Source organism: Chiloscyllium punctatum, chromosome 28 (assembly GCF_047496795.1).
Source record: "Chiloscyllium punctatum isolate Juve2018m chromosome 28, sChiPun1.3, whole genome shotgun sequence".
NCBI classification, from domain to species: Eukaryota; Metazoa; Chordata; class Chondrichthyes; order Orectolobiformes; family Hemiscylliidae; genus Chiloscyllium; species Chiloscyllium punctatum.
This window is the reverse complement of record NC_092766.1, coordinates 13,050,766-13,064,580: the sequence shown is the minus strand read 5'-3', so window position 1 is coordinate 13,064,580 and position 13,815 is coordinate 13,050,766. Positions and strand designations below refer to the sequence as shown.

General features: G+C 53.8%; 2 protein-coding genes across 5 annotated transcripts in view; one reads left to right on the top strand and one right to left on the bottom strand.

Moving 5' to 3' along the window:
* Positions 1–13,815, top strand: part of mettl25b (methyltransferase like 25B) — a 378,445-nt gene that overhangs the window by 282,162 nt on the left and 82,468 nt on the right. The window lies entirely within an intron of this gene.
* LOC140454008 (brevican core protein-like) overlaps positions 1–13,815 on the bottom strand; it is a 51,773-nt gene that overhangs the window by 31,303 nt on the left and 6,655 nt on the right. For all 3 annotated transcript variants that reach the window (XM_072548932.1, XM_072548933.1, XM_072548931.1), the window contains exons 3-6: positions 13,111–13,285; positions 11,041–11,168; positions 9,989–10,279; positions 4,141–4,728 (exon numbers count right to left, since the gene is read on the bottom strand). In XM_072548932.1, coding sequence (XP_072405033.1) covers positions 4,141–4,728; positions 9,989–10,279; positions 11,041–11,168; positions 13,111–13,285 — 1,182 coding nt within the window. The remainder of the gene's footprint in view (positions 1–4,140; positions 4,729–9,988; positions 10,280–11,040; positions 11,169–13,110; positions 13,286–13,815) is intronic.

The following is a 13,815-nucleotide window of genomic DNA, read 5'->3' as shown; positions in this document are numbered from 1 at the left end:
AGCTCTTTTGGAAGCCGAGGGGTCGAATGGCCTCCTGTACTGTTAAATTCTACGATTCTACAAGGCAACTTAGTGGAATCAGGGCTGCAGGTCAGTCAGGTCTCACTGAATGGTGGAACAGTCTGAATGGCCTCCTCCTGTTCCTGAGTTAGTCGGGGGAATATTAAAGATGACATGGTGGGGAAGCTCAGCATAGAGAGGGAGGAAATCTGTCAGACAGAGGAGCAGAAGCAGACCATTCTGCCCATCAAATCTGCACATTTGAGTCCAATATGACTTGCCGTAGGAGCCAGCGAACAGCATGACAGGAGATAGGTTTGTGTGCTGCCAGTCTCTGTCTCTCTCTCTCTTCCACCCCCCACCAACCCTGATTCCACCTGGAAATGTTAATTCTCTCTCCTTGCTCACTCCACCCTTCGTTCAGAGACTGCCAGACCTGCTGAGTTTCCCTGCCACTTTGTGTTCCCGCTTCAGATTCTAGCACCCACAAGGTTTGTTTTCTTTCATCGAGGTGGGGAGAGAGACTGCAGGACATTGAAGGACAGGGAGAAATGAGGGTCCTGGTACATCAAGTTAATCTGCAGAAACAGCAAGTGGTTAGGAAGGCCAAGGGAGTATTGTACATTCCAAGGGGAATGGAATATAAAAGTAGGGATGTTTTCATTGTAATTGCACTGTGTGTTGGTAAGGCCACATCTGGAAAACTGTGAGCAAGCTTTAACGAAGGATATTGGAAGCAGCTCGGCAGAGGGGGAGGTTATCTTACGAGAAATAGTTGGATCGGCTGGACCTGTATCTACCTTGAGAACTGGAGAAAGAGAGTTTGGACAATTCCTGGGTTGCACAGAGTTTATAATGTGACCTCGCAGAACTGGAAGCTAGGAAAAGCTTTGCGCGCCCGCAGTTTGCAAAAGGCCAGCAACTTAGGAGAAATGATTTGAAAAGAGAGATAATAGGACTGCTCGATAGCCTACAATTATTAGACAGAGTGAGATTTGGAAGAGGCTTTGTGCTGAAGACTGCCTATCAACAGCCTCTGAACATTTGGTTTCTGTTTTGCCAGACTTGAGTGTCGGTCCATTGTGAAAGGATGCAATGCCAACTCTCTCTCTGTACCTATGTTTCTCTCTCACACTCTCTCTTTCTTTCCCTCTCTCTCCCTTTCTCTGAGTAAGCAATAACCCTCGGAATTAAACTAGTTAGACCTCCTCATAGACTCCAAATGCCAAATGATTAACTCAAGCCAAGGACCTGGGTCTAACTGATCTGCTCCCTGAGTTCAGGGTCTCCAAATGCTTTGCAAATAACAGCAATCGAAGCCGGTTGACGGGCAATCAAAAGAACTGTGATCTATTTATGATCCGCATTTGAGTCTTTGACCAATCATGGCATTGTTTTTTTTCTTAAAGCCTGTTCTTCTCCTATCCAGTATATGTTGCAGAGCTGTGTGGTCTTCTGTCTGCGTGGAAGTGTGTGTGCATTAAGGATGAAGAGGCATATACTTCAGTCCTACACAGTCGCTTAGATAACCAGTTAAGCAACATGCTTTTGATAAATGAGCTATTCGGAGTTCACTGAAGGGACCTGGTGGAGGTCTGGTGTTCTTGATTGCAGTAAGGAAAGGAACCAAAGCAAGCAACTTTTGTTTCTGATGATTGACAAAAAGCTTTTTCTTCAGTTTGATGAGAAACAGGGATTGAATTTTAGAGCGCTCTGCCTGTCTCCCATTTAAGGTTGAGATGAGGAGGCTCTTCTGACTCAGATGGTCATTTATCTGTGGAATCAATGAATCTATATTCCAGGTGAGGGGGTAAGACTGGTAGGTACTTGGAGAAGGAGTTTCAGTTAGAGAAACGTGAGGTCGTCCACTCTAGTGAAGAGTAGAAGGTTAAATGGAGAGACGTGGCAAAAGAGGAGCAGGTGTTGGTCATTCAGCCCCTCAAGCCTGCTCTGCCATGCAACAGGATCAAGGCTGATCATCCAATTCAGTCTCCTGTTCCCCACTTTCTCCCCCATACCATTTGACCCCTTTTACCTCTAAGAACTAGCTCCTTCAAATAAATTCAACGTTTTGGCCTCAGCTGCTTTCGGAGGCAGAGAATTCCACAGGGAGTCTAGTGGTACATAGGGATCTGGGTGTCCTGGTACAGAACGTTGGTCTACAAGGCACAGCAAGTGATCAGGAAAGCTACGGGAACATTGGTATATAGGGTGAGGGGAATGGAATGTAAAATTCAGGATGTTTTGCTGCAGGGTATTGGAGAGGTCCGAACCGGAGTAGTGCGTACAGTTTTGGTTCACTTACTTAAGAGGGAGTATAACTGAGAGGATATTGCCTCCCTCTTGGGAACTGAATCTAGAACTGGAGGGGGCAAAGTTTCAGAAAAAAAAGGGGTTTCCCACTGAAGGCAGAGACAAGGAGGGCCGTGGGTCTGTGGGTTGCTGGATCTGTTCGAGGCCGAGTTAGACTGAGCTGTGATCCACAGGGAGTTGACGGGGATGGGTTAAGGAAGTAAGGATATGGGGTCGGGGGGGTAGCAGCCACCACTTTCCTGAGAGCCCAGGACGTATTGCAGGGGGTTCGGGTGCATACTAATGACCAACTCAAAACAAAGGAAATCCCCTGGTAGTCAGGAAAGAAGAGGATGGGAAAGAGAGGGAAAGAAATGTGAAGACCAGGTTAGAGATGGTAGGAAGACAAGCTCAGGAATGAAGGCCATTAATCACTGTCTATTCCTGTCCAAATTGACATGTTCCCCCCCCCCCCCCAACAGTCTCTACAATCTCTCAGAGCACCATTTTCCCTGATTCTTCTCTTCCTCCCTCGAGTCTGTCCTGCTTCCACCACCTCCCCACTCCCTGCCTCCATCAATGCAGCGCTCCCCATGGGAGCGAGTCCCCCATTCCCCTCATTCTCTGGGCGGGTGCGTGGGGAGTGGGAGGATTGACGTTCCTCCTGAATTTCCGATTGGATTGATGAAGTACCGTCTGAAATCAACAACACCCTCTGCCCCTTGTCTGGGGCCACAGTCTCACCACAGTCTAGGCTGAGGGTTGGACTAAGGACTAAGTTGCCTGGAACACCCCAACCCCTCAAATCTCTTTCAATAGTTGGCTAGAAAATTTTGCTGCAGTGAGGAGCACTATTCACTGAAGAAATCTATTATTACATGAACCGATTTTGTTCGACACATCTTGATTGACCAAAACTGTGATTTTATAACCTACCTCCTCTCCTGCCCTGTCTTCCCGAAGTGTGAGTGCTTGTGTGAAGCAATGACTTTGTGTTCTCAATGTTGTTAGTCTGCCCTTCCTTCGATTTCATCCGAAAAGAGTTTTCCCGTGGGCTTTGTTCAGTAATTAGACTCGAGAAGCAGAGTTTCAGAAACTGCCTTTGACCCACCTCAGTAACGGGCAGGAGTTAAAACAAAGGGTAAAGAAAGGAACCAGACAATACATTGCCATCTTGGACGTAAGAGGGGAAAGAGTGATCATAATTTAAATTCACCTCATCCGCCATTCCTCCATGTCACAACCCTCATCTCGACCCTGAGGTGGGAAATGTAACCTTTCAAACACTGGTAGAATCTCAGCCCCTCAGCATGGGTCAGCAAGCAGAGATGGGAAGATGGGAACCCATTTCCTCACCGCCCACCCCCTAACACTGGAGCCACTGTGGTCCATGACACCCAGCATAACTCAAGATCCCCGGCCCTGAACACGGTTAAGGATGTGTATGGCTGCACAATGGGATCCTACCCTGTTGAAATCGGTCACCCACGTTTCCCTAGTTACAGAGGGGGGGTGCCGGACCACCAACAGAGTCCCCCATTGATTGTGAGGCATTTTGGGATGTCCCAAGGTAGTGGTAGGCACTGCAGAAAGAGAGAGAGAGACACACAGATAGATAGAGACAGATAGATAGAGACAGATAGGTAGGCAGATAGATAGATAGACAGACAGACAGACAAAAAGACAGACAGAGTTGGCATTGTATCCTTCTATAATGAATGGACCAACTCTCAGGTCTGTGGCAAAACAGTAACTGAGGGTTCAGAGGCTGTTGATGGGCAAATGCAACCCTCTCCAAAGTTTACTCGCACACTTCGGTGCCCAAGAATCAACCATATGAAGGCCTACCTGTTGGTTGGAGGGCATTCAGTGCATGTGTCCCCTCCTCATCCATGCCTCCTTCCTCCTGGGGAGCGGTTCCTGGCACTCGTGGTGGGGATGCTGTGCCCTCCTTGCCAGCTGGGGGGGCTTGACCGAGGGGTACCCGGACCTCGGAGCTGATGCTCTCCTCTCTGTCATCGCAATCCAGCTGCCCGCTACGTGGAGGCCCCTGGGCACATAGTGGGTCCTGGTCCTCGCTGTTGGGGGCAGCCTGGTTCCCGCCAGGGGTTTCTGAAGCTGGCCAGTGCTGGGGTGTGGAGCCCCACTGGTCTTGGGGTGCAGGAACGGTTGTCAGTGCTCGCAGGACAGTGTTGAGTTGGGGCACCACCAGTGCAGTGTGAGGCGTGGCAGCTGGGGTATGTGGGTTGTCCAGTGGAACCACATCTGTGCTCGGCGTGAAGGTAAACACGTCCCCCTTGACCTCTTCAGCGGCCTCAGCCTCAGTCACTAGCTCCCCCACGCCCTCCGTCGTGCTCTCCACCAGCAGAGAATCCTCTGTGTGGTCCTCGTATTCCAGGTCTGTCGCAAAGTAGTCAGAATAGGACTCCTCCATTTCTGCAAAGGCAAGAGACGGAGTGGGAGGGGACTGGGCTGCGATTATATGATCCAAGATCGAGCGAATGCTTCTGAACAAAGCTCAAACAATCTAGAGAACGACTCAAGCATCCACGGAAACAGAGAACTGAAAGAGTGCCCCAGCAACGGACCTTCCCGAGCCCATTACACAGGAAGAGGCCATTCAGCCCACTCAAGCTTGTTATTGGTGAAATTCACCAACTGTTTGAGACTGTTACACATCAAGAGGAAGAGGCCACTCAAACCCCCTCCTCGTGCCTGTTACAGAACAAGAGAAAGAGGCCATTCAGCCCCCTCCTAGAGTCTGTTACATTCCCCTTCAATCCTCCTGCCCCCTCACCTCCCCATCCTCTCTCAACCCTCCTGTCCCTCACCTCGTCTTTCCCCCTTAATCCTCCTGCCTTCTCACCTCCCCAATCCCCCTCAATCCTCCTGCTCCCTCACCTCTCTATTCCCCCTCAATCCTCCAACCCCCTCGTCTCCCCACTCCCGCTCATTCCTCCTGCCCCCTCACCTCCCCATTCCCCTTCAATCCACCTGCCCCCTCACCTCCCCATTCCCCTTCAATCCTCCTGCCGCCTCACCTTTCCATTCCCCCCCAATCCTCCAACCCCTCACCTTCCCATTCCCCCTCAATCATCCTGCCCCCTCACCTCCCCATTCCCCTTCAATCTTCCAACCCCCTCGTCTCCCCATTCCCCCTCATTCCTCCTGCGCCCACACTTCCCCATTCCCCTTAAATCCTCCTGCCCCCTCACCTCCCCATTCCCCCTCAATCCTCCAACCCCCTCACCTACCCATTCCCCCTCAATCCTCCTGCCCCTTCACCTCCCCATTCCCCCTCAATCGTCCTGCCCCCTCACCTCCCCATTCCCCTTAAATCCTCCTGCCCCCTCACCTCCCCATTCCCCCTCAATCCTCCTGCCCCTTCACCTCCCCATTCCCCCTCAATCCTCCTGCCCCTTCACCTCCCCATTCCCCCTCAATCCTCCTGCCCGCTCACCTCTCCATTCCCCCCTCAATCGTCCTGCCCCCTCACCTCCCCATTCCCCTTAAATCCTCCTGCCCCCTCACCTCCCCATTCCCCCTCAATCCTCCTGCCCCTTCACCACCCCATTTCCCCCTCAATCCTCCTGCCCCTCACCTCCCCATTCCCATTCAATCCTCCTGCCTCTTTACCTCCCCATTCCCCCTCAAGTCTCCTGCCCCCTCACCTCTCCATTTCCCCCTCAATCCTCCTGCCCCCTCACCTCTCCATTTCCCCTCAATCCTCCTGCCCCCTCACCTCCCCATTTCCCCTCAATCATCCTGCCCCCTCACCTCCCCATTCTCCTTCAATCCTCCTGCCCCCTCCCTTCCCCATTCCCCCTCAAATCTTCCAACCCCTTCACCTCCCCATTCCCCCTCAATCCTCCAACCCCCTGGTCTCCCCATTCTCCCTGATTCCTCCTGCCCCACACCTCCCCATTCCCTTGCAATCCTCCTGCCCGCTCACCTCTCCATTCCCCCCTCAATCCTCCAACCCATCACCTTCCCATGCCCCCTCAATCATCTTGCAACCTCACCTCTCCATTCCCTTTCAATCCTCCTGCCCCCTCACCTCTCCATTCCCCCCTCAATCCTCCTGCCCCCTCACCTCCCCATTCCCCCTCAATCCTCCTGCCCCCTCACCTCCCCATTCCCCCTCAATCCTCCAACCCATCACCTTCCCATGCCCCCTCAATCATCCCCCATTCTCCCTGATTCCTCCTGCCCCACACCTCCCCATTCCCTTTCAATCCTCCTGCCCCCTCACCTCTCCATTTCCCCTCAATCCTCTTTCCCCCTCACCTCTCCATTCCCCCCTCAATCCTCCTGCCCCCTCACCTCCCCATTCCCCCTCAATCCTCCTGCCCCCTCACCTCCCCATTCCCTTTCAATCCTCCTGCCCCCTCACCTCTCCATTTCCCCTCAATCCTCCTGCCCCCTCACCTCCCCATTTCCCCTCAATCCTCCTGCCCCCTCACCTCCCCATTCCCCCTCAATCCTCCTGCCCCCTCACCTCCCCATTCCTCCTCAATCTTCCAACCCCTCACCTCCCCATTCCCCCTCAATCCTCCAACCCATCACCTTCCCATGCCCCCTCAATCATCTTGCAACCTCACCTCTCCATTCCCCCCTCAATCCTCCTGCCCCCTCACCTCTCCATTTCCCCTCAATCCTCCTGCCCCCTCACCTTCCCATTTCCCCTCAATCCTCCTGCCCCCTCACCTCCCCATTCCTCCTCAATCCTCCAACCCCCTCACCTCCCCATTCCCCCTCAATCCTCCAACCCCCTCACCTCTCCATTTCCCCTCAATCCTCCTGCCCCCTCACCTCCCCATTTCCCCTCAATCCTCCTGCCCCCTCACCTCTCCATTTCCCCTCAATCCTCCTGCCCCCTCACCTCCCCATTTCCCCTCAATCCTCCTGCCCCCTCACCTCCCCATTCCCCCTCAATCCTCCAACCCCCTCACCTCCCCATTCCCCCTCAATTCTCCTGCCTCCTCACCTCCCCATTCACCTTCAATCCTCCAACCCCCTCACCTCCCCATTCCCCCTCAATCCTCCAACCCCTCACCTCCCCATTCCCCTTCAATCCTCCAACCCCTCACCTCCCCATTCCCCCTCAATCCTCCAACCCCTCACCTCCCCATTCCCCTTCAATCCTCCAACCCCCTCACCTCCCTATTCCCTTTCAATCCTCCTGCCCCCTCACCTCCCCATTCCCCTTCAATCCTCCAACCCCTCACCTCCCCATTCCCCCTCAATCCTCCAACCCCTCACCTCCCCATTCCCCTTCAATCCTCCAACCCCTCACCTCCCCATTCCCCCTCAATCCTCCAACCCCCTCACCTCCCCATTCCCTCTCAATCCTCCTCCCCCTCACCTCCCCATTCACCTTCAATCCTCCAACCCCCTCACCTCCCCATTCCCCCTCAATCCTCCTCCCCCTCACCTCCCCATTCACCTTCAATCCTCCAACCCCCTCACCTCCCCATTCCCTCTCAATCCTCCTCCCCCTCACCTCCCCATTCACCTTCAATCCTCCAACCCCCTCACCTCCCTATTCCCCCTCAATCCTCCAACCCCTCACCTCCCCATTCCCCTTCAGTCCTCCTCCCCCTCACCTCCCCATTCCCCTTCAATCCTCCAACCCCTCACCTCCCCATTCCCCCTCAATCCTCCAACCCCTCACCTCCCCATTCCCCTTCAATCCTCCTCCCCCTCACCTCCACATTCCCCTTCAATCCTCCAACCCCCTCACCTCCCCATTCCCTCTCAATCCTCCAACCCCTATCCTCCCCATTCCTCCTCAATCCTCCAAAGCCCTCACCTCCCCATTCCCCTACAATGCTCCTGCCTCCTCACCTCCCTATTCCCCTTCAATCCACCTGCCCCCTCACCCCCCCAATCCCCTTCAGTTCTCTTTCCCCCTCACCTCCCCATTCCCCTTCAATCCTCCTACCTCTCACCTCTACTCCCCTTCAATTCTCCAACCCCCTCACGTCCCCATTCTCCCTCATTCCTCCAAACCCCTCACCTCCCCATTCCCCCTTAATCCTCCAACCCCTAACCTCCCCATTCCCCCTCAATCTTCCTGCCCCCTCACCTCGCCATTACCCTGCAATCCTCCAACCCCTCTCACCTCCCCGTTCCCCCTCGATCCTCCTGCCCCTCTCCTCATCTTTCCCCCTCAATCCTCCTGCCTCCTCACTTCGCCATTCTCCTTCAATCCTCAGCTCCCCATTCCCCCTCAAATCCTCCAACCCTCTCACCTCCCCATTTCCCCTCAATCCTCCTGCCCCCTCACCTCCCCATTTCCCCTCAATCCTCCTGCCCCCTCACCTCCCCATTCCCCCTCAATCCTCCTGCCTTCTCACCTCCCCATTCCCCCTCAATCCTCCAACCCCCTCACCTCCCCATTTCCCCTCAATCCTCTTTCCCCCTCACCTCCCCATTCTCCCTCAATCCTCCTGCCCCCTCACCTCCCCATTTCCCCTCAATCCTCTTTCCCCCTCACCTCCCCATTTCCCCTCAATCCTCCTGCCCCCTCACCTCCCCATTCTCCCTCAATCCTCCTGCCCCCTCACCTCCCCATTTCCCCTCAATCCTCTTTCCCCCTCACCTCCCCATTTCCCCTCAATCCTCCTGCCCCCTCACCTCCCCATTCCCCCTCAATCCTCCTGCCCCCTCACCTCCCCATTTCCCCTCAATCCTCCTGCCCCCTCACCTCCCCATTTCCCCTCAATCCTCCTGCCCCCTCACCTCCCCATTTCCCCTCAATCCTCCTGCCCCCTCACCTCCCCATTTCCCCTCAATCCTCCTGCCCCCTCACCTCCCCATTTCCCCTCAATCCTCCTGCCCCCTCACCTCCCCATTTCCCCTCAATCCTCCTGCCCCCTCACCTCCCCATTCCCCCTCAATCCTCCTGCCTTCTCACCTCCCCATTCCCCCTCAATCCTCTTTCCCCCTCACCTCCCCATTTCCCCTCAATCCTCTTTCCCCCTCACCTCCCCATTCCCCCTCAATCCTCCTGCCCCCTCACCTCCCCATTTCCCCTCAATCCTCTTTCCCCCTCACCTCCCCATTTCCCCTCAATCCTCCTGCCCCCTCACCTCCCCATTCCCCCTCAATCCTCCTGCCCCCTCACCTCCCCATTTCCCCTCAATCCTCCTGCCCCCTCACCTCCCCATTTCCCCTCAATCCTCCTGCCCCCTCACCTCCCCATTTCCCCTCAATCCTCCTGCCTTCTCACCTCCCCATTCTCCCTCAATCCTCCTGCCCCCTCACCTCCCCATTCCCCTTCAATCCTCTTGCTACCCCTCACCTCCCCATTCCCCTTCAATCCTCTTGCTACCCCTCACCTCCCCATTCCCCTTCAATCCTCCAACCCCCTCACCTCCCCATTCCCCCTCAATTCTCTTTCCCCCTCACCTCCCCATTCCCCCTCAATCCTCTTTCCCCCTCACCTCCCCATTCCCCTTCAATCCTCCAACCCCCTCACCTCCCCATTCCCCCTCAATCCTCCAACCCCCTCACCTCTCCATTCCCCCTCAATCCTCCAACCCCCTCACCTCTCCATTCCCCCTCAATCCTCCAACCCCCTCACCTCCCCATTCCCCCTCAATCTCCTGCCCCCTCACTTTGCCTTCCCCTCATCCATCATTGCGTCCCGCTCCCCCCCCAACCCGTAGCCCAAACCTCGGAGGATAATTACCTAGAAAACAGAAGGCTCCGTGCAGGGAGGATGGGTCGAGGAATCCGGTCTGGTTGCGGAAGGCGTAAACGGTCTTGACCCCAGGGACATGGCCCCCACAACGTTCCCTGGCGTTGACGATGGGATATCTCACACTGCCATCAAAGAGCCACCCAGGGGTGCAGTGGTCAAAGCCCTGGCTCCAAGCTGCGTACAGCTCACCAGTGGTTGCCAGGCGAGAGCCTCGCTCCTCGCAAAACTGTGTGGCATCCTCAAAGGTGAGGCTGTCCACATCACTGGCAAAGATACTCCCTGTAATGGAGAGAGACAGGGCCAGCTTTTACACTGTTTCACACCCACTCACGGCCATACCTTTCACAGTCTGCGGGAACACCCTCAGAAACTACAGCAAATAACTAGCGGAGAGGAAGATAACACACAACGGAATTTGATCAATGACAACAGGACTTGTGTTTTTAACCCAATATTTATTGGTCTCAAGGCGTCTTAAAATCCAACAGTGCCCTCTCCCGCTGCGCTGACCCTCCTAAGTGTGGCAATCCCTCAGCACTGAGCCTCTTACAGTGCCCGCTCCCTCAGCACTGACCCTCCAACAGTGCCCACTCCCTCAGCACTGACCCACCGACCATGCCCACTCCCTCAGCACTGACCCTCCGACTGTGCCCATTCCCTCAGCACTGACCCTCCGACTGTGCCCACTCCCTCAGCACTGACTCTCCGACCGTGCCCACTCCCTCAGCACTGACTCTCCGACCGTGCACTCTCCCTCAGCACTTACCCTCCAATTGTGCCCACTCCCTCAGCAATGACCCTCTGACCGTGCCCATTGCCTCAGTGCTGACCCTCCGACAGTGTGGCCGTCCCCCGAAAGTGCACTGCTCCCTCAGTTTTCCTCTCATCTTTGAGCAGAGAGACAGAGATGGTGACAGAGATGGACAGAGTGAGAGACGGAGAGGTTTGGGGAGGGACTTCCAGAACTGAGGGCCCCAGGCAGCTGATGCCACAGTGGTGCAGCGCTGGGAATCGGGCGATGGGTGAAAGCTCCAAAGTACCTTCTAAGTCTTCAACGTAGCAGTAGACGTCGTACGTATCCTCTGGGTCTTGTGTACCATAGTTGCGAACACCAGGGAAACCATCCATGTCCCCATAGCAACCAGCTCGTGGGGTGTGTATGGGATATCTGGGATAGAGGACAGAGAGAGCGTCAATCAAGGCCACACCCAAACTTGGAAAAACACTTCCACTCCCATTCATTAACTTTGTTAGACTCACACCAACACGGTGCTCGGAGTTTTGAATTTGCATAAAACAAAGAGCTGTGGGAGGCTGGAGATCTGACCCAAGAACAGAAGTTGCTGGGGAAGTGAGGATATGGGTCCAGGTGATCTCAGGATTCCCATTAGGTTAGAATTAGCATCGGGTGGGAATGACCATGACCATCAGGACTAAGACTTTGTTTCATTAGGTTAACCTGTTCAGAGATGTTGTTGCAGCCCTCTGCAGCAGGTGGGACTTGAACCTGGAACTCCTGGTTCATAGGTCAGGATACTACCACTGCAACATTAGAGCCTATTTGGGGGCAGCTTTATCTACTTTTTACATTTTTCTTTCACTCAGGACTGTTATCACGTCCAACTGAGTGCCTTCCAATCACCAAAATCATGGTGAATGTTTGCAATGTTTTAAACCAGGACCTACCACCAGTTAAAACACCCGTGTACCATATAAGTATTCACAGGGAAAGTCCATCGTGTGTCGTGCAAAACATCGAAGGTGAGGTGGGGAATAGCGAGAGCTGGAAAGGACGAAGTCGAAAGGGAGTTAGGTGGTGGAAATAAAGCACTATATCTCCCATTGTGCCTTTCTCTGCAGGGTTAGGATGAAGGTGAAAATTAGGTTAGGGCTAAGGATACTTTTGGATTAGGAATGAGAGCTAAATCTAAATTCGAGTTAGGATTAGGATCACACAAAGAGTTGTGGTCATGTTTGGGGACGGGGACTAGGTTACATAATGTTATTCAGGATGGCTACAGAGTTAGAGTTAGCACAGGGTCAAATTCGAGTTAGTTTAAGGATTATGTGAAGAGTTACGATCATGTTTCAGGTTAGATCACATAATGTCATTGAGTCTTGCAGACAGGAAATTAGGACAGAGTTACAATAGGATTGGTTCAGATTAAGGATGGTACTGTTTAGGGGTCAGGGGTAGGTTATTTAATGTCGTTAAGGATTGCAGGCAGGAGGTTAGAGTTGGCATGAAGATTGGATAGGGTTAGGCTAGAGTTAGAATGAGTCAAGTTAGGGATCCAAATATAATGGGCAGTTAGAGTTTAGGTTCTGGTCATGATGTTGCCAGGGTTGGAGGATTTGAGCTACAGGGAGAGGCTGAATAGGCTGGGGCTGGTTTCCCTGGAGCATTGAAGGCTGAGGAGTGACTTTCTAGAGGTTTATGAAATAATGAGGGCCATGGATAGGATAAATAGACAAGGTCTATTCCCCAGGGCAGGGTAGTCCAAAACTAAAGCACATGGGTTTAGGGTGAGAGGGGAACGATTTAAAAGGGACCTAAGGGGCAACTGTCTCATAATGCGGAAGTGCCAGTGTTAGACTGGGATGGACACAGTCAAAAATCACACGACACCGGGTTATAGTCCAACAGGTTTATTTAAGTTTTCCCCAATGTCGTGGATTTGCAACTTTTTCAGACAGAGGGTGGTACGTGTATGGAATGATCTGCCAGAGGAAGTGGTGGAGGCTGGTACAATTACAGCATTTAAAAGGCATCTGGATGGGGCCATGAATAGGAAGGGTTTGGAGGGATATGGGCCAAATGTTGGCAAATGGGAATAGATTAGGTTAGGATATCTGGTCAGTATGGATGGCTTGTACTGAAAGGTCTATTTCCCCGTGCTGTGTGATTGTATGACTCTAGTCATTAACTTGCATTGGCTGGAGAGTGGAAGGACAGAACCAACTGTGCAATGTGACACGTACACAGGTCAGAGTGCAGGTTAGGGCAACTGGTGTGGGCTGCTGTTACTGTAATTACATGTTACACAGGGCACGATGACGATACCGTGATCTCCTGTGGGGCACATACAGATAGGGAGGTGGTTACTTACCGCACAGTTTGATCAGACAGCCAGCCGGCATCACACTGCTCAAAGCCACTGGCGTAGGCAGTCTCCAGCTGCTCAGGGGTAGCTATCCTGGCACTGACGTCAGCACAGGCCTGCTGTGCTCTGGCAAAGCTGAAGGCGTAGCGAGTGGAGGTCTCACGGTAGTGAAATACCACACCTGGAAAGAGTACGAGGTCAGAAGGAGAGGTGCAAAAAGACCCACAATACAGTCTGCAAACCCCCTCCCAACCCCAAGAGGCTAGTCTCTCCCTGCCCACCTCCTATCTCCTTCGATCCATATGCATGGTCCTGGTAACAACACCCCCTTCACCCAGCTTTACCCTTTTAATCTCCTCCAATCCATGATCATCCACAAAGTGAGGCAGCTGTTAGCAGACACTATACTCCAGCTCAGGACAGTCAGTCTTAAAATCCTCCGACAGAGCCTGCTCCCTCAGCACTGAACCCCTGACAATGCGGCACTCCCTCGGTGCTGACCCCCTGACAATGCGGCACTCCCTCGGTGCTGACCCTCCGACAGTGCCTGCTCCCTCAGCGCTGACCCTCTGACAGTGCCTGCTCCCTCAGCACTGACCCTCCGACAGTGCCTGCTCCCTCAGCGCTGACCCTCTGACAGTGCCTGCACCCTCAGCACTGACCCTCCGACAGTGCCCACACCCTCAGCGCTGACCCTCTGACAGTGCCCGC